General features: G+C 40.4%; 1 protein-coding gene across 1 annotated transcript in view; it reads right to left on the bottom strand.

Moving 5' to 3' along the window:
* LOC118616915 (multiple epidermal growth factor-like domains protein 6) overlaps nt 1-25,357 on the bottom strand; it is a 462,674-nt gene that overhangs the window by 378,068 nt on the left and 59,249 nt on the right. Inside the window, 3 exon segments of the mRNA XM_036242486.1 lie at nt 19,176-19,280; nt 20,667-20,776; nt 23,732-23,866. Of these exon segments, the coding sequence (XP_036098379.1) occupies nt 19,176-19,280; nt 20,667-20,776; nt 23,732-23,866 (350 nt within the window).

Here is a 25,357-nt window from a genome sequence, read left to right as displayed (position 1 = left end):
TTCCTAGACCGTTTATTCCAAATAAAAATTGCTCGAAAATGTATACAAGGACGCTTAAATAATTCTTGTCGAGGCTTGCAATGGGATGTTTATGCCTATTTATAAACTTCTTCCCTCAGAAACCTTGGTGCTACTCTGCTATCTCCCGCAGTCTGTCCCTTCAGTTTTGATTAGGAGAAAAATGCAAACTACTCTCTTCTTGTGGCACCTTTACAAGGTTAGATAGCACTTCGAGTCCGTCGCAATTGAACGCGAGCAGCTAGAAAGTAATTTACTTCGAGTTTTACTCTTCAGAGCCAGTACAACCTGAGCACATGTTTGCACCAAAGACATTAAGGGAGAATTCTTTTCCAAGTGGCTGCTCCTGGATTCATTTGCCTTTGACACACACAATGAAACCCCAGCTCTCCTGCAGGCCCCGTGCCCTGTGCACTGCACACACGCTCCCTGCATCTCTGAATGAACAGCTGCAGAAGTTCCAGAAACTTCCGAATGCTTCTTCAAGATGAACTATTACCACTGGAACTGAGCCAGCTGACAGATTTTTCAATCACCATTTTGCTGTTTCCTTTTTGGAAACAGTGAAAAGTAACAGAAGATCCTTACTTTGAAACGGGCTCCACCAAGCACTGGAATCTGGGGCAAGTACTCTTTCAAGTAATAAAACAGCTTCTGATAAATGGCACTAACTATAATTTATAATGTGATAAAAGCCTGAAACATCTCTTCAAATCTACAGAAGATATTCCTGTTGGCTAGAAATCACTTTAACAGCCAGAGGCAAGAGAAAAGAGAAATGCTTCCTTAGCCAGAGGATTGGAGAAAGAAGACGTGGTACATATACACTGCAGAACACTATTCAGCCATAAGAAAAGATGAAATCCTGCCAAATGCAACAACATAGATAGGACTTGAGAATACTATGCTAAGTGAAATAAGTCAGAAAAAGCTAAGAACCATATGACTTCACTCATATGTGGGATATAAAACTGAAGCTCATAGACGCAAACAACAGTATGGTGGTTCCCAGAGGGAACGGGGGTCGAGGGTAGTAATGTATGGTAATGGAAGATGATTTGACATGGGGTGATGGGCACACAGTGCAATCTCTAGATCATGTATCATAGAAATCTACACTTGAAAATGTTATGATCTTATTAACCAATGTCATCCCAATAAAATTTATTTAAAAAATAAATTAGCCCTGGCCAGTTTAGCTCAGCGGTTAAAGCGTCGGCCTGCGGTACAGAGAGACCCGGGTTCAGTTCCCGCTAAGGGCACGTACCTCGGTTGCAGTTTGTCCCTGGCCCTGGTTGGTTGTGCGGGTGGCAGCCACTCGATGTGTCCCTTCACGTCGATGTTTCTCTCTCTCTCTCCCTTCCTCTCTCTCTCCCTCCCACTCTATCTGTACAAAAAATGGAAAAATATCCTCGGGTGAGGATAAAAAATAATAATAATAAAAATAAATAAATAAATAAATTAATTAATTAAATTAAACTAAATGCTTCTTTCATAGGACCACTATGGAGGTACATGCATTAATATCTCACTCGGTCTGGCTTTTCCATTTTGATTAGGAGAAAAATGCAAACTAATTTCTTCTAAAATACTTATACTATTGTGTGGCACATAGTAGATGCCAAATGTATTTTCACATTAATATGAGTATGAAATTGGAGGGCACCTAGAGGTTTAAATTCAAATGAATGATAGCCACGGACTGGCCCTATTATATAGGATCCTGTGCTTATGCCCAGTAGCCATCCATTTCAATACAGAAAATATAAAGCCACTCAGCGTGATTAATCAATCCTCTCGCAACTGCTACCGGCCTGAAGAAATACCTTTGAAGAGCTACAAACAAAACTGGCAGACTTTCCCCCCTCATATCTTAGACTTCTTCAAATTAATCCTTCTCGGTCCATCCTTTTCATTTCAGATGTTCTAATATGTCTGTTTCCTTCTTGTTCTCCAATCTAAAATTATATTTCCAGTATTGGGTAAGTCATGTTTTATGATAAAGCATATAGCAAGGCTAAAAGATTTCTGCCATTTAAACTGGCATCTTCAAACCTAAGAGAATCAGTGTAATTATAATCTGTCTTTCAGCATTCACATTTTAACCTGAAAAATGTCAGCAAATACAACAATAATGTCATTATGTCACCGTAATTGGGAAAAAAACGCTTTAATTACAGAAATTTGGTGTGAATTAAATTGCCGACAGAAACTAGCAAATGCTTTGTAGTTATGCCTCTTTGATGAGAGGCCTCCTAAAGGGGCAGGACTGAATATAAAGAATGCCACTAGGGCAGCCTGGGCACAGATGCCTTCAAAGGTTTATGCCCGCAGATACAAACATGCACACAATATATGCAGCGTTTGTGAGCAAATATCAAGCGGGGGCATCCGGCAGACCAATCCCTCCCCCAACTCCTAGTCAAGCCAGCACAGGAAATGAAAATGTCTCCCCAAACACCTGTGTGCCAGAACATAATGAGAAAGGTGCACATTTAGACTGTGAAACCATGGCATCAAAGGCAAATTTATACTAAGAAGATTAGATAGGTAGATTTGCATCCAACTAGTTTCAGTCTGAAACACGCCAAGGTGGAAAAAGATTTCATTTTCAAACGTCCATTACAATTTCATCTAAGTACCAAAATCACCTCTAGAGAAATACAGAAGAAGCATAAGCCATAAATGTATATTCCCTTCTTTGAAACCATCAGTTTTGCTCTAAAATCGGTAAAGAAAAGTAAGGCAAGTATCAGAGATTCTTACTCTCATTAATTCAAAGGTATACACAGAGTTCCTACAGTGGAAGAGGAACCATTTGGAATTATTATTTAGTAATTTGCAAAGTCTATATTTTAAACCTTAAGTATATTCTGCTTAAATGTTTATAGGCACAAGGGAGATGAGATTTATTTTATTTTTTTTTAATTCTGGCGTAAAACTGCCCATTACAACTGCTGTACACCTGCAAGAGTTGTGAACACAGAATCTTAATTCAATGCATAGTAACCTCACAATGACTGGCTAGAAAGGGGTGGGGATTAGGCAAGGGAAACGGGTCAAGAGGAGTGGAAATGCTAACATGGAGGAGTCATAGGAGAGACAACCTTAGGAGTGTTTCTATAATCCTTCTCCAAGCTACCAAAGCCCATGGTGTCAAAAAAAGCTGTTTCTCCTTGTGAGAAAAAGGTTGCAGAGTAGACAAAGAAACGAGGATGAAATTGGAAGTCCTCCAACGGCAAATTATTTATGCCTTCTCTTTGAGAAATTGCAAGCAGGTACAAAAAGGTCTGAGCTGAAGAGAAGGATCAAAGACTGAAATAAAAGCTTTGATGCCCAAGTTGCTCTGGAGCCCCAAAGCACCACTGAGCCACAACTGCAGCTGGGAGGAGCGTAACCTCTGAACAAATTCTGGAATGAGTGGTTTACTGAATCCGGGGAGGATACAGGAGTGGGATTAGGCAGTGATGAGTTGCTTCTGGAATTTAGTGATGGCATTTCATTCAAAGCTAGATATTTATATTTCTTTAGAAGTGCCTCTAAAGTTTTTATATGTTTAAAAACATATGTCAATGTTTAGTGATTGATTGCTATGAATGTTTTATTTGAGTAAAAAGTTTATTTCTCTAAAGATAACATTATTGATTGGGCCATGTGGTATAAAGTGAGAGTAAGTTACCCTATCCTGGGAAAAGCCCAGCTGGGCTGATGGGACAGCCACAACCTTGTCCTACTGCTCATTCTGAGACAAGGACCTAAAATGTTGACATAATAACTCAAAGAAAAATAAACTGCCTTTGAAGCATAATTTTATAGCCTCAAACTTAAAGCAACACAAAAAGCTAAATAAAATTCTGATCAACCCATTCATTCATTCATTCAACACGCACATTTTTTTTTATTCTCACCTGAAGACATTTTTCCATTTTTTGTTCAGATAGAGAGGGAGGGAGAGAGAGAGAGAGAAACATCGACATGAAAGGGACACATCGAGTGGCTGCCACCCACACAACCCAATGAGGGCCGGGGACAAACGGCAACCGAGGTACGTGCCCTTAACAGAAACCAAACCCGGGTCTCTCTGGACCACAGGCTGACGCTCTAACCACTGAGCAAAACCGGCCAGGGTGTCAACACGCACATTTTATTTATTTATTTATTTATTTATTTATTTATTTATTTATTTATTTTTATCCTCACCCGGGGAAATTTTTTTTCCATTTTTTGTTTAGATAGAGTGGGAGGGAACGAGAGAGGGAGAGAAACATTGATGTGAAAGGGACACATCAAGTGGTTGCCACCCACACAACCCAACTAGGGCCGGGGACAAAATGCAACCAAGGTCGTGCCCTTTGGTGGGAACCGAACCCGGGTCTGTCAGGACCACAGGCTGACGCTCTAACCACTGAGCCAAACTGGCCAGGGCTCAACACGCACATTTTAAACTCAACTTGTTTCAGGCCCTTTGCTGGAGGCCAGATACAAAGATGATAGTATTCAGTTTTGGCCTCCAAATCATAAAACTTTGCACATTGACGTAGTCTAAAAGGGTATTTTTTCTCTATTAATAAGTCTAACTTCACAATCTCCCTTATGCTAATTCTAGGTGGCCATTCATCATCTAGTTCTACCTCTTCAGTAAGAGGAAACTTCCCTGTGAAGAAAGTTCTTTTCTTTTATTAAAAAAGTGTTAAAAGAAAAAAAAAGTAGGCTTAATGTCATGTCCAAAAATAAATGAGTAAACTGAAGAAGTAGCCACTTTAAGACTCTGAAATTGGATTTCATGAATTTTCTTTTTGTTTAGTAAAAATGTTTGTGTAACTTGGAAAAATGGCACACATTCATTATCTTTGTTAAGGATCAAATATCAAAAGACTGTCTTTAATGTAAAAGACTAATTAGAATCACAAAATTGAGTCTCACCTACCGATCCCCAGCTGGTTCCCACAGGCAATATTTCGCAACTGAGAAAAGTTGAATCCAGAAGAGCCATGTTGTAGTTGAAAGCCACAAAGAAATTTCCTGGAAACTGATTTTCAGTCCAGCCTGATTGCTTTGCTCAGGACTCACAGCTCCAGGATACTACGTACTGTATTTCTCCACAACAAGGCAGGGAAGTCACATGATGCCTTTTTCAAACAAAGGGGAGAGAGTTTGCTTCGGGGTACTATAGAGACCACTTCCTCGATTTTTGAAAGGTGGTTGTTCTTGACATTATTTTTCTGGAACTCCATCTTTACTATTCCATTATAAAAATACAATTGATCCATAGTGGATGAAGCCTGTTCTTAGTCTCAGAAATATATTATTAACCTAAGAGCACATACATTTTAGAAGAATTTCAAAATATTTTAAAAGTCAATGAAATATTTATTACTAACTTATGCTTGAAGCTTCAAAGGGCACTTAATCATTTTTCCTGACCACCAAGAAAATTTCTTAACCATTAAGAATATTTCACTTTTGCCCTGGCCGGTATGGCTCAGTTGGTTGGGCTTCATCCTGTGCACAGAAAGGTTACTGGTTCAATTCAGTCAGGGCACATGTCCAATCCCCGGTAGGAGCATGCAAAAGGCATCCAATTGATGTTACACTCTCACATCAATGTTTCCTTCTTCTCCTTTACTCTCTCTCTAAAAATCAATAAACTATTCTTTAAGAAAAGAGTATCTCACTTTTGTAGTCAAAAGATCTAGCTAAGTGTCTGGCACAATGATCTGTTGAGTGAGTGAGTGAGTGAGTGAGTGAGTGAGTGAGTGAGTGAGTGAATGAATGACATCTCCAATAGAGTATCAGAGCTACCGTTTAAGTACCATCATCAGTGACTTCATTAAAGACACCTTCATTCTGTTTTAGTATATAAATGACTGAATCACACAAAACATCATTTATTGTTTCCTGTTTATTAAATATTAGATTTAGTCAACTTTAATGTCTTTGCTACCTAACCAAATTTTCCTATTTATCAACTAGTTATGAAAGTCCTTCTTAATCCTAAAATATAGTTTCTACTCTAAATTATTTATAGAATTTTAATCACTGCTTGTCATAAAATAATTGTTTCAAGGGACACTGGTAGCAAAAACTTTCTACTTCCTCAATTATCCCATAGCCATAACATCTAACTGAGAAAAAAAAAAAAAAGGAAAAAAGGGACTCTGAATCACATTTTTTAAGATATGCCCACTATATTAACTTTTATATCTTTTACATTAGCACATTAGTCTTAATTTCCATCGCCTCAAGTGTAAGTCCTCCTTTGATTTGCTTCCTTGCTATTTTAATTTCCATCTTGCGCACTTGTCTTGAATCTTGTTGCAACATGACTCCCTCTATAGCTGCATCAGAACGTGTCCGTAATTCTCTACGTCAGCATTGAAGTTACCATTGAGGTTACCTGATGATCAGACCTTCTCTAACCCATTGACAACCATACATTTATATAGTTAAAGCACGGAAGCTTTTCACTGTGTGTTTTTGTTTCTGAGTAAGTAGAGATTATCACAGCTGATGCTTTAACTGAATGTTTTCTCCTTGGTATACGTGAGTAACCCAAGACCAGCAGCCACGTTCTTTCTCTATTCTATTAGAGGTGCTCTGTCCACAGTGGACATTTACCCACATTAGGGCTAAACGAAGAGCAGTATTTCTCTATTAAACTCTAAGTAGGTGGAAAAGGAGCTACGCTAACTTGTACAATGGCTGTAGGGCAAATCGTTTTTGTTTTCTCTTCGCTCTTCAGCCATATGTAATATATTCATGTTTAATTCACAGATTTATTTTGACCCTTCTCCAAGGTTAGATGTAATATAAGTGTCTCAACCTTGCAGCAATTGTAGTATCCTGGAGAAGATTATTTGTGATAAATGAAAGCAAGGCAGGGGTCACTAGAATGCACAACAGAACAAAACATATCATCCCCTCTGTCAAATGGGAAAAATAGCCTCTATTTAAATTACATAACTAAATAACCAGTTCTTAAGTATTCTTTAGCATAGAGTCTTTAACACCATTTTTAAACCATTACAATGACTTCAACAAATGTGCACTTGAAATGCAGGCAGACTTTTAAAACTTCAGGCTTATCTACTTTATTCCTCCCATCCCCCATACCCCCCAGTCTCCAGTGTTCTTCAGAACTAACAGATCATAAAACTGTTTTTTCTGTACTTGCCTTCTGTGGTCTGCCATCTGATTCAATAAACGGGTGGGTTAAGCCATTACTTTCAAACCACTTAGGCAGTCTAGACACTATTGTTCTTCATCAGCGATAAGGAAAGCCATCATCCAGGACCATCCTGCACACCAGCAGCCACAGAGTGCCACTTATTTTTCCTGTGCCCCACACTCACCAGGAAACAGAGCAGAGACCCAAAGCACTTTACTCATGGAGGAGACGGACCGGGAGAAGAGACTTCCACTCTGAGAGAGCGTCAGCCAGCTGAGAAATGAGAGGTCGTCTGCACGCAAGACCACCCTTACCTCTGACATCCATCTGCAAGTTCAGGAGGTCCCCCAAAGCACCCTCATATTCAATAATTTGCTAGAAGGGCTCACAGAAATCACTAAAAGCTATTGTATCAATAACACCCTGGGAAGCACATCCATGGGACAGAGTCGAGAAGTACCAGAAGTGGACCTACCACTGTCCTCTCCTAGCGGAATCAGAGAATGTTCCTTTCCTGGCAGTACACAAGGACTGCTGCCGGTCAGGGAAGCTCAGCAGGCCATGGCCAGAGCATTTACTGAGACTCCACCAGACAAGCTTGACTGACTCAGTGATTAATTGTCCACTTGTCTGATTTCAGTCTCCAATCTCCAGCCCCCATACTGAATCATACTGTTAGACAACCCAGTGAACCAAGGTCCCTGGCAAATGAAGACGTTCCTTTCAAATACGCTACTCCAAGGGCTTGGAGATTACCTCCCAGAAGCTGAGGCCAAAGGGTAGAACACTTTTTGCACAGGTTAAATTCTTGATTACACATCTTCATTTTCTCAGAAGCCTTTGATGTGGGGCATTTACCTCATACTTATTATGGTCGTAGCTAGGTCCTTAGGCATTTTGAACGTCAGTAAAATAGAGGCTAAGGGAGCTAGTTGAGTAGAGTATGCATGGAAACAAGGGAAGGGAGGGTGGTGGGTGCTACGTGCCTGGTCAGAAACCCAGACCTTGGTGTTACAGGCTTGGAACCAACACAGCAGGAGCCCTCTGCTCACCGGGAACAATGGAGGGGACTGCCACCAATAGCAGTACTTGCCTGCGACGGGGCAGAGTTCTGCGCCTCTCGCTGTAAGGAGAACCAACGGCAGCCTGCATGGTACATCGAGAGGATTCAAAGCTCCCTCCCGCCAGGGGATCGCCCTACTTCCTGACTGCCAGAGCTCGGTCACCACTCCCGTTATGCTTTGTGTTTTCACTGCTAAATGCACATATGTTAAACCAGTAGTACCCGTGAATACTTTCGTTTGATATTGTTTCCTGGGATTAGCAATGAAACTAGATTCTGATGGATGAAGGGGAACAAAGAAAAAAACTATGAATTATGAAAATTTCATGAGGGCCTGAATGGAGAAAGATGTGAAAGAATTCCCCAACCCCACTGAGCTCCGTCCATTTCATAGCCCAGAAACTGCTCAGGGCAAGCCCTGCTTATCCCCAGATAGATGTGGGACAATACCATAAAACACCAGAGTTAAAGACCTGGGTTGAGCCCTGGCCGGTTCGCTCAGTGGTTAGAGATCGGCCTGCAGAAAAAGTCATGGGTTCAATTCTGGTCAGGGGCATATACCTCGGTTGCGGTTTGGTCCCCGGCCCTGGTCAGGGTCCTGTGGGAGGCAACCAGTAGATGTGTCTCTCTCACATTGATGTTTCTCTCTCTCTCTCTCACTCCCTCCTATTCTGTCTGAAGATAAATGGAAAAAAAAATATATCCTCGGGTGAGGATTAAAAAGAAAAAAAAGATCTGGGCTGAAGTCTTCTTGGCTCAGCTACTAACAAGCTGTGATTTGGGAAAATCAATTAAGCTTTCTGACTCTCTGTCACCCCGATTCTAATTTGGGAATAATATGAACTCCCTCACAGAGTGGGTGTGATAACATATGGGAAAGCACCTTGTTAAATGTGTGTGTTTAACTGCTCTATAAATATGTTATTATTAGGTGAGCAGATTGGAAAATAGCTTTAGCTTTATTGTATCTAATTTTGAGAATACACACACACACACATATATATATTAAATTTGAGAATTTAAATTCAATATGTATATTCCCCATAGCAACTGGTTCTTATAAAATAAAATACTTCAAGAATATTAATTTTAAAAACACAATACTGTAAGATATCCCATAAAAGGGGCTATAGAGTCACATGGGTTTGGAATACACAGGAATCTAGATACTCTTCTGAGGCCGTCGCCATCCATGGTAGCAGAGCTAGGTCTCTTGGAAAGTCCTATAAGAATAATCAAAATGTACGTCTACCTGACATGGAATTTCCCAGACTTATCTGGACACAGAAACTTCATTTCCTTTAACACTTCTTAAAATCCAATGGGAACTGTGATCCAAAGAATACATTTTGCAAAATACAGTAAAGCAGATTGTTCATGTTTTTAAAATATCACAATAAGGCATCACGGCAGCACGCTGAGCTCTCACTGGGCCTGTCCGGCAGGGAAGAGGGTCCCTGCACAGAGGCTCCTGCTGAGAACCAGGTCCGAATCTCTGCAGCTAAGTTTGAACTTCAGCATCACTTAGTATCTCCATTTTCTCAACTCTCGTTGCTCTCCTCACTTGATCTTACCTAGAATTTGACTTTTGGCTTTGTCTTTCAGTAACTGCACTCTTGAATTACCTTCCAAATGCCCACGACCCTTCTGTGACAGGCCCACCAGGTGCTTCCTCCCATCTCCGACCCCCACCCAATGAAGTCTCTCCAGACTGCCCCAGGGTGCTGGAGGGAAGAGTCACGTATCCTCACCCAATGTCAAACGCACCAATCACTTAGAGAATTTTAATGATATATTATAGTACTACTAGTTGCTAACATCGACCAGCCTAAATTCTAGTAGACAAGAAAGGAATGCTACAGCCATTATTGATAGGTTTTTACAGCATCTTAAGAAATGTATGGTTTCAAAAATAACTAAGAAATGAAGATGCACTGCCCAGTCCAACAGATACATTTCCATTGCTGCTGTTGGCTGTGATGTTAGTGTAGTTCATGATACCCCAGTATAAATAAGCTCGAATAAGACCTCACCACACACAGACACACACCCCATGTACTTCACATTTATATGGCAAGCAAAAAGTCAGTTATGCCCTGGCCGGTTTGGCTCAGTGGTTAGAGTGTCGGCCTGCAGTCCAGGGAGACCTGGGTTTGGTTCCCGCTAAGGGCACGTACCTGGGTTGCAGTTTTTTCCACCCTGATTGGGTCGTGCGGGAGGCAGCCACTCGATGTGTCCCATTCACATCGATGTTTCTCTCTTTCTCCTCTTCCTCTCTCTCCCTCCCACTCTGTCTGAACATAAAAAAAAAAAGGAAAAATGTCCTCAGGTGAGGATAAAAAAAAATTAAAAAAAAAAACAAAAAACTCAGCTATACCATTCCAAAACATACTGAATAGTATTGACATCTTTTTTAATCCAGGATTTCAATTCTTTTAAACTATGTTTATCAAGTTCCTTACAAGAAAGCAGACTTAAATGTGCAGTCAAAACAACAACAAAAGGGATAAAGGGGTTTTTTTGTATTCTTACCCGAGGACATTTTTGCATTGATGTTCAGATAGAGCGGCAGAGAGAAGGGAAGGAAGAGCGAGAGAGAAACATCGAGTGGTTGCCACCCACACGACCCCAACCGGGACAAACTGCAATCAAGGAACGTGCCCTTAGCGGGAACCAAAGCCAGGCCTCTGTGGTCCGCAGGCCGACGCTCTCACCAGTGAGCCAAACCGGCCAGGGCACAAAAGGGATTTTTAAAGTATTACTTTGTCACTGATAGAATAAAGAGAAGTCTGATATTCAAAAAGAACTCTTGTCAGCTAGCAATAAAAAAAGAAAAAAATGACTCCATGCAAAATCTGGCCATTTCAAGGACAGAAGATTTTCTATTCCTTTGGGTTTTTCAGCCTCTTTCTACTGGATTGTAGATCAGTCTTTTAAACACACTTTGACGCATAAAATGCCCACTTAACATCTTCAGTGGTACAACAGAGCCATGGAGTTGAGATCCGAACTACGTACCTTGGCAGTAATGAGTGGCATGGCACAATACACAGTCTTATTTGCCACAACGCCCCCAGTCCAGCTCTGCGCCATGACCTGGCTCCTACTCCCCTTTTCATGTATTTCTGAGAACACCATTCATCACATTATAATGATTTGTTTTCCTATCTCTGCAACCAGAATACAGACTTTTCAAGAGCAGAGTTCTGTATTTTTTTCCACGGGTCCTGAACAGTCACTCAATATGTGTATGTATAATGAGCTAAACTTTAAATGAAGAGAATCATTTAGCTCATACGTGTTGTAGGAAGACTGTTTTCTTAGCATACTGACCAGGTTTAAACACTAAGAATAAAACACAAATACCTTATGTCCCTTTCAGGGAGATAATATCAACTCTATTTTTTCATAAACAAGAAAGTTCTTAGATTTTAAAGAAACAGTATCACAGAATGGTTGAAGGGATGAACTCAGAAGCCAGATTGATTGAGTCCACACCCTGGCTCTGTCATTTACTACATGTATGATCTCAGATAAGTTTACTTAACATCTCCTTAATTCATCTGTGCCATCTGCAAAAGGGGACTATTAATGGCACTTCCCTTATAGGATCACTGTATTAAATATGCCAACGTGCATAAAGCATTTGGGACAGCACCTAGCATGTAGAAAGCATGATTTATGAGTTGGCTATTATTGTTATTTATATATACCTTCAATATTTTCTAGTTCATCACTAATCACACCCTGTGGAATCAAAGTATTCTGGTTGGTGCTGGCTACTTCTACTCTAAGTTATTATAACTGCAATATCAGGCCATTCTCATGCCGTCTTTTTGTTTGTTTTAATTGCATATATGATTGCTAACACTGGCCATGCAAAGCATAGCCAGAAGGGTATGCTAGTAAGAGCACTTCTAAAGCTTCTGTTTTCAAGTCCATTTCAGGCAGTTGCTCTTCTGCATGGATTCCAAATAGCAGGATGCCCCTTCACCAGGCTCACGGAGATGTCAGATAGCGATTGCTCCACATTCCTCAGAAAGAGTCTATTAAGTGCCCTGGCTCCTTTGGCTCAGCAGTTAGAGCGTCTGCCTATGGACCAATGAGTTGTGGGTTCAATTCTGGTCAAGGGTACGCACTGCGGTTGCGGTTCGTCTCTGGCCCCGGTTGGGGTCGTGCGGGAGGCAGCCACGTGATGTGTCCCTTTCACATGGATGTTTCTCTCTCTCTCTCTCTCTCTCTCTTTCTCTCTCTCTCTGTTTCTCTTTCTCCCTCCCACTCTATCTAAACAAAAATGGAAAAGTGTCCTCGGGTGAGGATAAAAAAAAAGTATGTTTGTTCCTTTATTGTATTTGTCCCGATCCCTGTCAACTTATGTAGAGTGGAATGCAGTTGCCTTAATATGAACTTGCTAGAACCTTGCTGAGGGTTTAAGGCTCTAATGCAATGTATCTTCATGCGATGAACAAAAGAACACTGAATTTTACACTGTTTTTCATGCTACAAAATGCACACCCATTTATTTCCATAATATAACCTGCATTTCATTTTATACCATCTTCTAGTAGTGCTCATTTGGGATTGCAGATTAATAAGCGTGTTCAATTAATGATTTTGCATTTTTTTCAAATTAAATCTTCCCACACTAATTTTATAATTCAATTAAAATAATCCATCTAGTTTTCTTAGCACGATTTGCTCTTTACAAACCCCTACCAATTTTTTCCATTTTCATTGTCTGGGTAGATCTACTGCTGAAGTAAAGCTGAGGATGAAAAGAAAATGTTTTCTACACGTCCTATGTTAGTTCGCCGGCATTGCTACAAAGAAGTACTGCAAACTGAGTGCCTTAAACAACATCCAGTTCTTGCCTCACAGCTCTACAAGCTAGAAGTTTCAGATCGAGGTGTCAGCAGAGTTGTTTCCAATTGAGCACTGCAAGGGAAAATCCTCTCTGTATCCTCTCTTCTAGTTTCTGGCGTTCTGGTGGCAATCCTTGGATTCCTTGGCTTGTAGATGTGTCCCTGGTTTCTGCCTTCATATTCCCATTCTCCCTGTGTGTACGCCTCAGTGTCCACATTTACCGTTTTTCTAAGGACACCAGTCATATTGGATTAGGGGTCCACCCTGCTGCAGTATGACCTCATCTTAACTAATTATATCTGCAACAACCATATTTCCAAATAAAGTCAAATTCTGAGCTACTGAGGTTTAGGATTTCAATTTATGGATTTGTGGCTGGGGACACAATTCCACCAAATTCAGAATGTTCTATGTTCTATGTGGTCTAACCTCCTATTCACATAGAATGAATATATCATGCAGAGCCCATTGAACTTCTTGAATAGAACCTACTGGTTGGCTCAAAATCATACCTGTGACCCAACACCCAAAGTTCACTTAAATTTCCCCTAGGATGGGAAGCAAAACAATGGCAGAAGCCTTCCCCCCCTCACTTTGTGCATTCCCTTAAAGATTCTTGGAGAATTTACAGTCAAAAGAAAGAGTAATGCTTGGATAATGTTTTCCAACTTAGAGATCACATGCATTACCTCATCTGTCTCTCATACATAACAACCAGGCAGAGATATTATGTCCAGTATTCTTAAAAAGGAACAATGGCTTGAAGGTTGAGCTTGCAGACTCTGGAGCCAGAACACATTGACATGGCTCCCAGATCACCTGCTTCTTACTTATTTGACATTGGATAGGTTTGCATGCTTCCATCAGGTTCCAATAGGGCAAATAAGAGTATTCATTTCATAGACTGATTGTAAGGACTAAAAATCCAATCCACATAAATTGTTTAGACTAGTTTCTGGTGTATGGAAGGCACTCAGAAAAAATTAGAACTATTATTATTTTACAAATAATGACATTGAGGCTCAAATGATGACATTGACCTCTCCAAGATAATACAATGGTCATAAGTGACACTCAGCCACAGCCCTAGAACTGCTTAAGAGTTTCCATGTCACCATAAAGCATTTCAGCAACATTCCATCTTTACTGTGCATAAGCACTTTGAAGTAATGGGGATGTTGGGGGGACTAGCAGAGGACTATGCAGTACCAACCAGTAATGTGGCATGCTCAAGAAACCCCAACTGCTAGACTTTCTGCTCAGGGAACTGGACTTAGGGCTGGCAAAGTCCTTGCAGAATTAAGTAATCACCTCTGCATAAGGCTCTGAAGTAGCTGGTTTGGCTGGACCAAGAAAAGCTAAGGAACCGCTGCCCTTGATGTAAACAAAGCCACATTGTTTGCCTTGCCCATGTGCATCACCTGAGGAGATATATATATATATCTAAATATATATTTAGATATATATATATATCTAAAATATATATATATATATATATTTTAGAGAGAGAATGGAAGGGAAGGAGGGAGATAGGGAAGGAGAGAGCAAGAGAGAGAGAAACATCGATGTGAGAAATATACATCAATTGGTTGCCTTCTGCACATGCCTTAACCAGGGCTGGGGATTGACCCTGCAACCTAGGTATGTACCTTTGATTGAGAATCAAACCCGAGACCCTTTGGTGTGGGGGTCAATGCTCTAACCACTGAACACACTGTCCAGGGCTCCCGAGTGCATCTCCTATCGCAGCCAATAGAACTTGCCATGCTTTTTATGTCTCTGAAAAATATTCTATTTTCTATTATTGTTCTGTTAACCTTTAAGAATAAGTTGTACTTTGTATTTTCAAATCTTCTGAAACCTTTCCTTATCTCTTGGCATGTCTTGTTAGATAAACCCTCCCCAGTTTTCTCTTTGGACAGAAGCTCCCTCCATCACAGCACTTGTGAGCTACATAATAATCACGGGTTTCCTGGTCTCTGTTTACCATTACACAAAGGGTACCGTATTTGTTTAGTATGTGCACTACTTAGCACACAGCCTGGTGTATAACTATTTAGTGACTAACTAGAAGACTGGCTAGAACAAAGAAAGAAAAGAAAAAATATATATATATTTATATGAATAATAATAAAAAAGTAAACCGCAAAATTAGCATCCAATCATCAGGCACAATAAATAGTTAACTTCACTTTTTATAGTTTAACTGGCCGGAGGAAGGGAAGACAGAATGAGTGTTGAGTGCAAAAGGGGTGATTTCTGTGTGATATTAATCAGCTAATAAAGCTCCGAGTTGTTCTGCCTGGATCCATAGAATTAAAAAAAGAGAGAAAATTTCCCCACCAGCTATCTAGCCTGATTTGCATGTGTTCAAATCTTCAAAGGATTCCTTTAATCAATAGCTATTTTAGAAAGTTCTTCATTATTTCCTAATTGTCAAAATTCATTTTCTTCATTTTTCCTTATTAGAGGAAGATTTTTCAAATGACTTAAGTAGATCAGCAATTTTAGAATCATTATTAACTTCAAGCATTTCTCTCAGTTATAAGCATGTCCTTTCTCTCTTTTGGACTAGATTCTTTTCTCCATTTTTTAAAAGGACATCTGTTTCATTATCTAGACTTCTTTTTTTCCCCATATGTCTCAAATAAAGTCAACGTTACCTTATACTAAGAGTAGTTCATATTTATAATAACTGACCCTCGGTACTTTATCAGGTCTCTGGTTTGGATGAAGATGCAGATGATTCCCTGTTCTACCAGCATGCCAAAAATAATAATTAGCATTGATATAGATTTTAATCCACTTAAAACAAATGAACTGGTAAAGCCATTACCGTGGCCCACAAAACATTTTACGAATAATTGAAATGGAGGCCTGGCTCAGCAGTCAGAGCATCAACTCACAGACCAAAGTGTCACAGGTTCAATTCCAGTCAAAGGCACGTACCTCTGTAGCTGTTCAGTCCCTGGCCCTAGTCAGGGTTGTGCGGGAGACAACCAATCAATGTGTCTCTCTCACACTCATGTTTCTCTCTCTCTCTCCCTCCCTCACATTCTATCTGAAGATAAATGGAAAAATATCCTCAGGTGAGGATTTAAATAATAATAACTGAAATGGATATTTTGATGTGTAGGTATGTTAAAATTAAAACACATATTCATTGACATGCCTAACAATCTCAATGCCAGAAATCTGTTTCACAGAAATAGAAGCACAGCCTTATTGCACCCTGATGGCTGTACCAAAAAAACTGGAAACAAAATGAATGTCCATCAATAAATGGGTGGTTAAACCTTTATGGTGCATTGATACCATGGAATACTGTGCAGCAAAGTATATCATTCCATGAGCCCAGAGAAATACAAAAGAATTCAGTAAGTTGCTACTGGGGGGGGAGGGAAGACAGGGAGGGGAGGAGAGAGGAAGTTGGAGGAGAATAGGAGAGAAGAAAGAGGAGGGTAAGAAAAGAAAACGGGCATTTATGACAAAACAATGTATAGAAGATAATCTCATGTAAAATTGCATATGTGTGTATGAATATAAATAAATGTGCACCAAAGCAAGACTACATAGTTATCTGAGGGAGACAGGACTATACATTTTTATTTTCTTACACTGTATTATTGTTAATTTTTTATATTTTAAATTTTTTAATTTGAATTATTATTTATATAATGTGAAAAACAACATTGGTTAATAGAGATTATAGATAGATTCAAACTATAATCAACCTGCTTAACAGCATATATGTCCTATCAATTGTATTCTTTTTAAAAACAACCTTTGCTGATTTTCGCTTTAATCCACTTTCATGACTCAGCTAGTGTTATTCCTTCTTAACTGGGTTCTCCAGTTGTCTCTGCATATATTTTATTTCCTAGGAAGTCTCCAAAATTCCTCCGTAAAACTCTCTTCAATTTCCTTACTTTGTAATAGCTCATTTTGCGGGATGAAGTGTGATACCTGTAGGAGATGTCTGAACTCCTATCTCAGGATGTATACCCCTCAGGGTTCATCCACTTTTTAAAATTCAACAGGAGTTCATAGTGACAAAAGTAAAAAATGTAAAAATATAAAGATAAATAAACTTGGACAACAATACTAAAAATGCACTGCAGACTCGTGAAAGGTATGTTTGCATAGCTGGTCCTCTCTCGTGACTCCTAGAACTCTGTAAGGACAAACAGACTTGTGGAGAAGACACGCTGATTTCTGCCTGTGTTTGAAATAATCCAGTATTTTCACCAACCCAAAATCGAAAAATATAACCTTGAGCTACTTCAATCTTAGAAAGCATTTTAATTACTTTGATAAATAAAAATTCTTAAGAAATTGGAATAATCAAAATATTCAAGTACTGATGTAGAAAATAAGGAATAAATTAGTCTAGGTATAATTTCTAGGCCATTATCATTACCATGTGTTTCTTTAATTAACTTTCCCCTCAGGGACTTGATATTTTGAAAGATTTGCTCTACCAAAACAGATGAATTAATAAGGTAATAATTAATTTTAAAAAATCCTTAATGAATCAATGACATGTGTAATTGCCCATCACAGTTACTGATCAAGATGAGGAAAACCAGTGCTGCATGTGTAGTTGACACAAGTTATTTAGAGGCAAATAATTTGTTGTCATGAATCAGTGTATAATTTCTGTTCGCTTCTTAAAAATAATGGAAACAGTTCAAGGTACACCCTCGAGCACAAGGTGTATGTCTGTCTCAGAATCAGAGTTCCACAGACACAGAATAAATTGGGGTAGAAAATCAACTATATTTTAATTCGCAAATTTGTTTTTTTTAAAGCAAAGGATTAATTTACAAGAAGAATAGCTGGGAGGTGACCCATGAAAATCGTGAGCCTGAACCTTATGCCAAGGGCAGAGGGGACAAATGGACATGAGTGATGAACTCTCAGCAACCTTCCAATTTCACTTACGAAGATCCAAGTGGTGGATAAAAGAAGGCAAATGCATCACCAAAAGATAATGAATACAATATTTTCATTAGCTTTTTACACTTATTTCTTTAACGTCTTCCATAAGATCAGTTTTGTTTGGTTTGAACTGCCCTGCAGAGATAAATGCAGATGCATTCATATTCTCTTGGGAATAGAATCAGACGGTCAAGTCAAAACAAATCCTTGGGAAGCACCGGCTTTTGTGACAGATGCAGGAAAGAATAAATCACTGGTCATTGTGACAATGTCCTGCACAAGAAAAGTCTGAAATGCACATGTCAAAATGGAGAGTTGATAAAGTTCCAACCTTGCGGATGAGGTTACCAAATTTTGAAACTTTGAGAGTCTTCAAGAGTTGCTGTTTTTCAATAAAGGGTACAAAGGTAGTAAAGATCACATCACACTGAATTTGCATTAATCCCTACTTTGTTCATTCACAAACCACAGAGATCTCACAGAAAAATACGATCCCAGCACTTTCAAACCGTGGCTCCATTAAAGACTTAACATCTAAGGTTAGAATGAGGTTTTCTTATTAAGTTGCCATTTCCTTTGTAAAACAGACTATTTTGTACTTACTGCTACCCTTTGAATTCTTACAGTGAATAATCAAAACTAAACTGCAAAGCATGATTTGTGATGCCGAGTATCCTGTAGGTGGTAGGTTTTCGCTTAGTGGCTCATTCTAAATGCTCACCAGTCCCCAGAGGGACAACCTAGCCATTAGTCTGAATCGACATAATTGGCTGAAAGCGAAGGACAGAACTCCAAATCCTCACACAGACCGTCTCCAATTCAGGATGGCTCGACTTACCATCTTTCAACCTTAAAGGTGCAAGAGCAATACACATTCAGTAGAAACGTACTTTGAATTTTGACTTTGATCTCCTTGCAGGCTAGCGGTGCGCGGCGTGGTACTCGTGCAGTGCTGGGAGCAGCAGAGAGCCCCAGCTCCCGACAGCTCGGCCATCTCCAGGGTAGACAGCCCGCACTTACAGTGCAGTTCTGAACGCATTTCCCACTTAGGAGGTGTATTGGGAGACATAGCCCCATCGTACATCAAGGAGCATCTGTGAAATGGTCTTGCAGGTGACTCACCATATTGACAGCGGGGTCCCTGAAAACCCTCGGAACACTGGCACGGCTGGGCTTCGCTGTCTGAGCATCGCCTTCCATTGAAACAAGTCCCTGCTGCAGAGATGGCTAAAAGGAGGACAGATGAAGGGGGGGAAGAATGGGGTTGAGGGAAAGAAAGAAAATTCTCAATGTGAGCACCAAGTTGCTAATATCAATATAATCTAGAAGTTTCCACCAGCCCCTGCATAGCAAAGTTAAACACTATTTCCATGCCAAGTGAAGGCCTTGCTCTCTAAGGCCTTGCAGAATATGTATGTGCCAGCGTCTGCCTCACCCGAAGCTTGTAGGAATGCAGACTCTCAGGCCCCACCCCAGACCTACTGAATCCGAATCCACATCTTAAAAAGATACAAGGTGATTTGAATTCACACTCAATCTGAGTAGCACTAATCTAAAGAAACCCCACAAATAAGACGATCGTGTGGCCAGAATAATCTAAAAATCAAACGAGAAATACCAGTCCTTCCCGGAGGCAAAGGATCATGATCAGTGTCACCCAACAGTTTAGAGAGTTCATCTCACAGTCATCGATGCCCAGGAGATTATAAAATAGTTGCAGTGACGTCGTGGGCAGACGCTTCTCCCTGAACATAAACCAGCCAGTCACAGTGGCCAAGCCCTGCACCCACGTACAGGGACGGCGAACAGCCTGCCTGCCGTGGGAAGCCTGGGGCACTCCACTGAGATACTTCCAGAGCAGACAGCAAGTGGGGAAGGAAGCAGGATGCTGACACCCTCCCTAAGGTACAGGGCTGCAGGACAGACACATTATTGCGCTGTGGCCCTGCACTGATTGCAACACACTGAAGCCTTTTAAGTGACCTCGCCATAGCCATAAACACACAGGTAACGGAGTGGCTGAATGGAGCCGTTCCCCTGGCATGAGCGAACCACATGATGCCAGTCCTGTTGTCTGAGTGCTGTCACACGTACTCGAGGGTTCTGGGATGCTCTCGCCACATGTCTGTCCAAGGACTGCACAGCTCATCTTAAAAAGTAAACTGCCTCCAGAGTTCTGCAATCAATCATGACAGGTACAGGTGGAGAAATCCCATTTAGATTTAGTTCGGTGATTTCCCTCCGGACTTCTGAGTCCACTGTGGATTACAAATGTGATGATATGGTAAAGAGGCAAATGGAAAAGGGTGATGGAAGTCAAGGTGTAACTGGCTGGCTTTAAATAAACTGTCTTTTAAATAAAGAGACAGAATGTAAAGTGGCAGTTCTATGGGGCTTGAGTCCTGACCTATCATTAGAAACACTTAACAGAAAAGCTTTTTGTGCATTTTTGCACATGTCACGTGTGAATTTGCAGTCCAAAGAGATGCTCTGAATCTGTGGTGATTCTAAAGATGCCCAACCCTTGACAGGCATGATATGATTGAAGCCCAAAACAGAGTGAAACCATTACTTCAAGTGACAGAGAGTCAGACAGGAAGAATTATGACTTACAGTGCTGGCAGCCAGGTTCAGCGTCCTGCCGGCGCCAACCAGGGCAGCACCTGTAGACGGTCCGCTGCTCCATGCTGTATGCCTGTCGGTACATGGTATAGTACCGGGTCCTAAGAAACACAGGAATCCAGGTCACACTTCCTCTTATGGCAAATCTGTCATCTTAAACCTGCTAAAAATTCTCCCTCCAACCCAAATCCTGCCATGTATGCACACACAAAATATGCATATTATTTGCACATATTATACACACACACATTGTGTGTGTGCACAAGAGAAACCCTCACGTCCTGTGGTGTAAACTATTCTAAGGATCACTCAAGTTATCAAGAATGAAACCCAGCCCAGCCCATGTGGCTCAGTGGTTAAGCGTCGATCCATACACCAAAACGTCACCAGTTTGATTCCTTGTCAGGACACATGCTCAGGTTGTGGGCTTGATTCCTGGTGGGAGCATGCTGGAGGCAGCCAATCGAGGTTGATGTTTCTCTCTCATCGATGTTTCTATCTTTTTCTCCCTCTCCCTTCGTCTCTCTAAAATCAGTAAAAACATATTTTTTTTAAAAAGAATGAAACCCAAGATTATGAAGTGAATGACAAAATGCTAAAAGATATTAAGGTACATGCTTTTTCAACTCGAGAGTGAAAGTCCCTCACAGATCAGTCCCCCTATGGCATGCATACTCAACAGTGGTGATATCACCCTCAGAGGGTGACATTTGGTCCTTGGGCGGGAGGGGTGGACAAAAATCTTAGCTAATACTCTGGTCTGTGTTCTTGCAGGGGATCACAGTACACAAACAGCTATAAAGTATACCTGTGTTATTAAAACTTCATGGTGGAGGGGGATAATTATAAAAATTTAAACAATTTTACAAAGGCTCCTTAGCGGACAGTAAGAACAAAGTTTGAAAACACTAAGCTATAGCTATTCGTGCTAACCTCTTAATACACTATAATACCAAACATCTCTAAACTGGCTAATTTCCTTCCTATCAAAGCAATGTCATATTTATTCTTGACATCAAGCATATTAACATATTCTCTCCCCTTTGTATGGCTCTCTCCAAATCCCCTTCATTATTCAGAGCCAATTTCAGAGTCACACTTCCTCTGACTTCTCTCTCCCCACCATGCCAAAGTACATTGCACTCTCAACAATAGGACTTATTGGCCATACCACTTTTTGTGACAGTTATTCACCCTCTTGAAGTGTGACCTAATATTGTATGTGTATCTCTGCAGTAGGGATATAAGTATAGGTTTGCATAATTATATACAAACAAAAGGGATATTCGTGTGGCAAAGATGCCAAACATCTTTGACCACTGCCTCAACTCCAAAGCCAATGTTACAAATATTTACTGAATAAAGAAATGTGTAAAACTATTAAGCTATTACAAATAAAAATATAAACTATATTTTTCTTTATTTATGTTTGTTTTCCCAAGTCTGCATGTCTACTGGTAGTGAACTTTCTTTGGGTCAGTCTAGTACCAACAATGATCAAACCTCATGGGGCAGTACAGGAAACCTAAACAAAAAGTCATTTTCAACCACTCTAATGAACAAACACCCTGAGTTCCTACTGCGTACGTACCAAGCATCGTGCCACATGTGTTAAATACACCATACCACACATGGTATTATTTTTTTCTAAATTTACAGACTAAGGCACACGGAAATATAGGAACCTTGCCCAGGGCCACACAGCTAATAAGACCCAGGGAAAGTTTTCCAATTTAAATTTTATTTAAAGGTCCTAAGCATAGAGCTTAAAAAAAGACTATACATGTGAAAGTTAAACAGACACACACACACAATTGCATACATGCAATGCATGTGTAAATATCCATAATATAAAATATTCAGTCTCATAACATTTTATTTAGTCCTATATTATCAATGTTCTGGTATTTCTATACAATGGCAAATCCAGTTATTTATAAATGTCCCCAACTTTCCTTTGGCAGTAGTGGTAGTAAGAACAACAACAATAATAATAGTAATAAATTTATTAATCTGAAGCCATACTTTTTTTAAAATCTTGAATTCAGACTCAGTTGATTCATTTCCCTAAAACTGAACCCATTAGCAGCTATTTGTATGAAGAGGCACTTAGCTGTTTGTTTTGTAAACCTATTTTAAAACTTTTTCTCAAAAGCCCACATGAAGCCTTGACATGCAGACAGCATGGCACTTGCTTGTTCCCTCCTCGCCCACCTGCTGAGTGAATCCCACCTTAAAGGCCACACTCCAGTCAAAGGAGCTCTGGGTTTCAAAGTGGGCGAAGGGAACCAAGCGAGGTCAGCTGGTCTTGCAAGACCGTGGGCACCCAGACCCGAGTCCTTCCAAAGCGAGCACACCAGCACGATATTCCGGGACCGTCCGTCTTCCCATCTTCAGCTCTCAGGTCTGTCACATGACGAGGTAAAACAGTAGCATCTAACCCCACGTCCCTCACACGTAAATGAGGTCACACGTAAATCAATATGTGCCCTGCCTCTGAAGGAAAATGCAGAACTCTGAAAGTTCCTGGGGGCATCCCTGTGTGGGCTTATTTAATTATACAATGATTTTTTAAAAAAACATTGGAGGAGCCCTGGCCCGTTTGGCTCCGTGGTTAGAGCATTGGCCCGTGGACCAAAGAGTCCCGGGTTTGATTCCAGCCAAGGACACGTACCTCAGCTGAGGTTCGTCCCTGGCCTCGGCTGGGGTTGTGCGGGTGCAAACCAGTCCATGTGTCTCTCTCACATCGATGTCTCTCTCTCTCTCTCTCTCTCTTCCCTTCCCACTCTGTCTGAAAAATAAATGTAAAAGTATCCTCAGGTGAGGATTAAAAAAAAAAAAGATTGCATTAATAAACAATAAAATTAAAAAATAATAATACATAAATAATAAAATAAACTGTCTTGGAGGAAATCTTTCGATGCAGTTGAGGCTTTGCACTTTGACCTTGAGAGTCAGAAGGACCAGCGGAGGCGGCTCACCTTCTCTCGTAGCCCACGCACCATCCCGGGGGCGCGCAGGCCTGAGAGTCAGAAGGACCAGCGGAGGCGGCTCACCTTCTCTCGTAGCCCACACACCATCCCGGGGGCGCGCAGCCCTGCTCCCAGCGCGAGACGAGGTGTGTGAACGCACGGACACTCGGCTGTGGCTGTCCCACCGCGGTCAGCTGCTGCTCCTCACAAACATTTGGCCTTGAAAAAAAAATAGTAGTGCAATAAAAATAGATGTTTTCTCAATGTTTTATACATGAACCATGCATTGCTCCACTTTCCACAAAAAGCGTGTGGAGACTTACATCAGTACATAAAGTAAGAGTGTAAAACACAGGCAATATATATAAATTCAGGCCAAGGAAAAAGAAAAATAAGAATAGGTTTTTTTTTAAATAAGGAGAAATTTAGAAGATAAATATAAAAGCCATAAGTTTCCATGTGCTTAGAAAAACTGAGCTGCAAATTAAGTTCTGAGCTTTTTGGTAGACCAGTGAAAAACCAGTAAGAACTGCACGCTATGCATTCAATTCTCAATTTCCATTAAGAGAAGGCAGGCTGCCTGGTCGGTGTGGCTCAGTGGTTAGGCATCGACCCATGAACCAAGAGGTTGCTGGTTCGATTCCCGGTCAGGGCATATGCCCGGGTTGTGGGCCCGATTCCCAGTGAAGGGCATGCAGGAGGCGGCAGATCGACGTTCCCTCTCATCAGTGTTTCTAGCTCCCTCTCCCTCTCTCTTCCTCTCTCTCTAAAATCAATAAAGAAAAATTATTAAAGAAAAGGCAGGTTGTTTCATCGAAAGAAGTTAAATTTTTCCTAGAAATTACTTCTGAACAGTAATTTCTATCATATTTAGTTAGGTCAGCTTCATGTACAATGCCTGTTTTAACACAAATATTCGGCAACCAGCACCACTATATTAATATTTCCTTATAGAAAGTTTATACAAATTCACAGGATTTTAGACACATGATCTGTAACTTTTAAATGTGTAGGGCTAGATAACGCTGATCACCTGGAGTGTCAGGATTAAATCCTTTTGTAATTTGAGAAATGCTTTACTTGGTGATGAATAATTTACTAGTCCATATGAGTCGCGTTGGATTTGAAAACAATACTAATTATGAAAGCAGGCTGGTCCAAGCACTCAGAGTTCCATGCGTTCAGTCACCCGCACGCCCTGCACTGACACCACAGGGTCAGACGCTGACGTTTATTCTTACTGTCAAGAAGCACAGTCTCCGTCCTCATGATCTGCTGGCGATAGAAATGCTATCTGATTCGGGAGTTCTAGTCGGCTCCCAAACAACTCTATGAACTTGTCCAATGACAGAACAACAATAATAATAAGACCTGTGATAGTAATCCCCATGCTAGAATCAGTTACATCTACATAAACTAGATCACCTTTTTGCCATCACTTCTTTCTGGGGCTCTGACTAAATCGCACCAGCTGATTTCACTTACAGCCCAGTTCTCACTTCCAGATATATATATATATATATATATATATATATATATATATGAAAGTGACTGTTTGGACTGTTAATGTCACCTCAATTGAAAAATAATGCAGCTTGAATTTTATTTGAGAGTTTGCACAGCACATTTTAATTCTTTAAGTAAATACTGTAATAGAACAATACATATAAAAACTACACATTAAGTTGGGCATCCATAAAATCTTCAAAA

Source organism: Molossus molossus, unplaced genomic scaffold, assembly GCF_014108415.1.
Source record: "Molossus molossus isolate mMolMol1 unplaced genomic scaffold, mMolMol1.p scaffold_m16_p_5, whole genome shotgun sequence".
Lineage (NCBI taxonomy): Eukaryota > Metazoa > Chordata > Mammalia > Chiroptera > Molossidae > Molossus > Molossus molossus.
The sequence above is the reverse complement of the archived record's forward strand: the minus strand, read 5'-3'. Positions and strand labels throughout refer to the sequence as shown.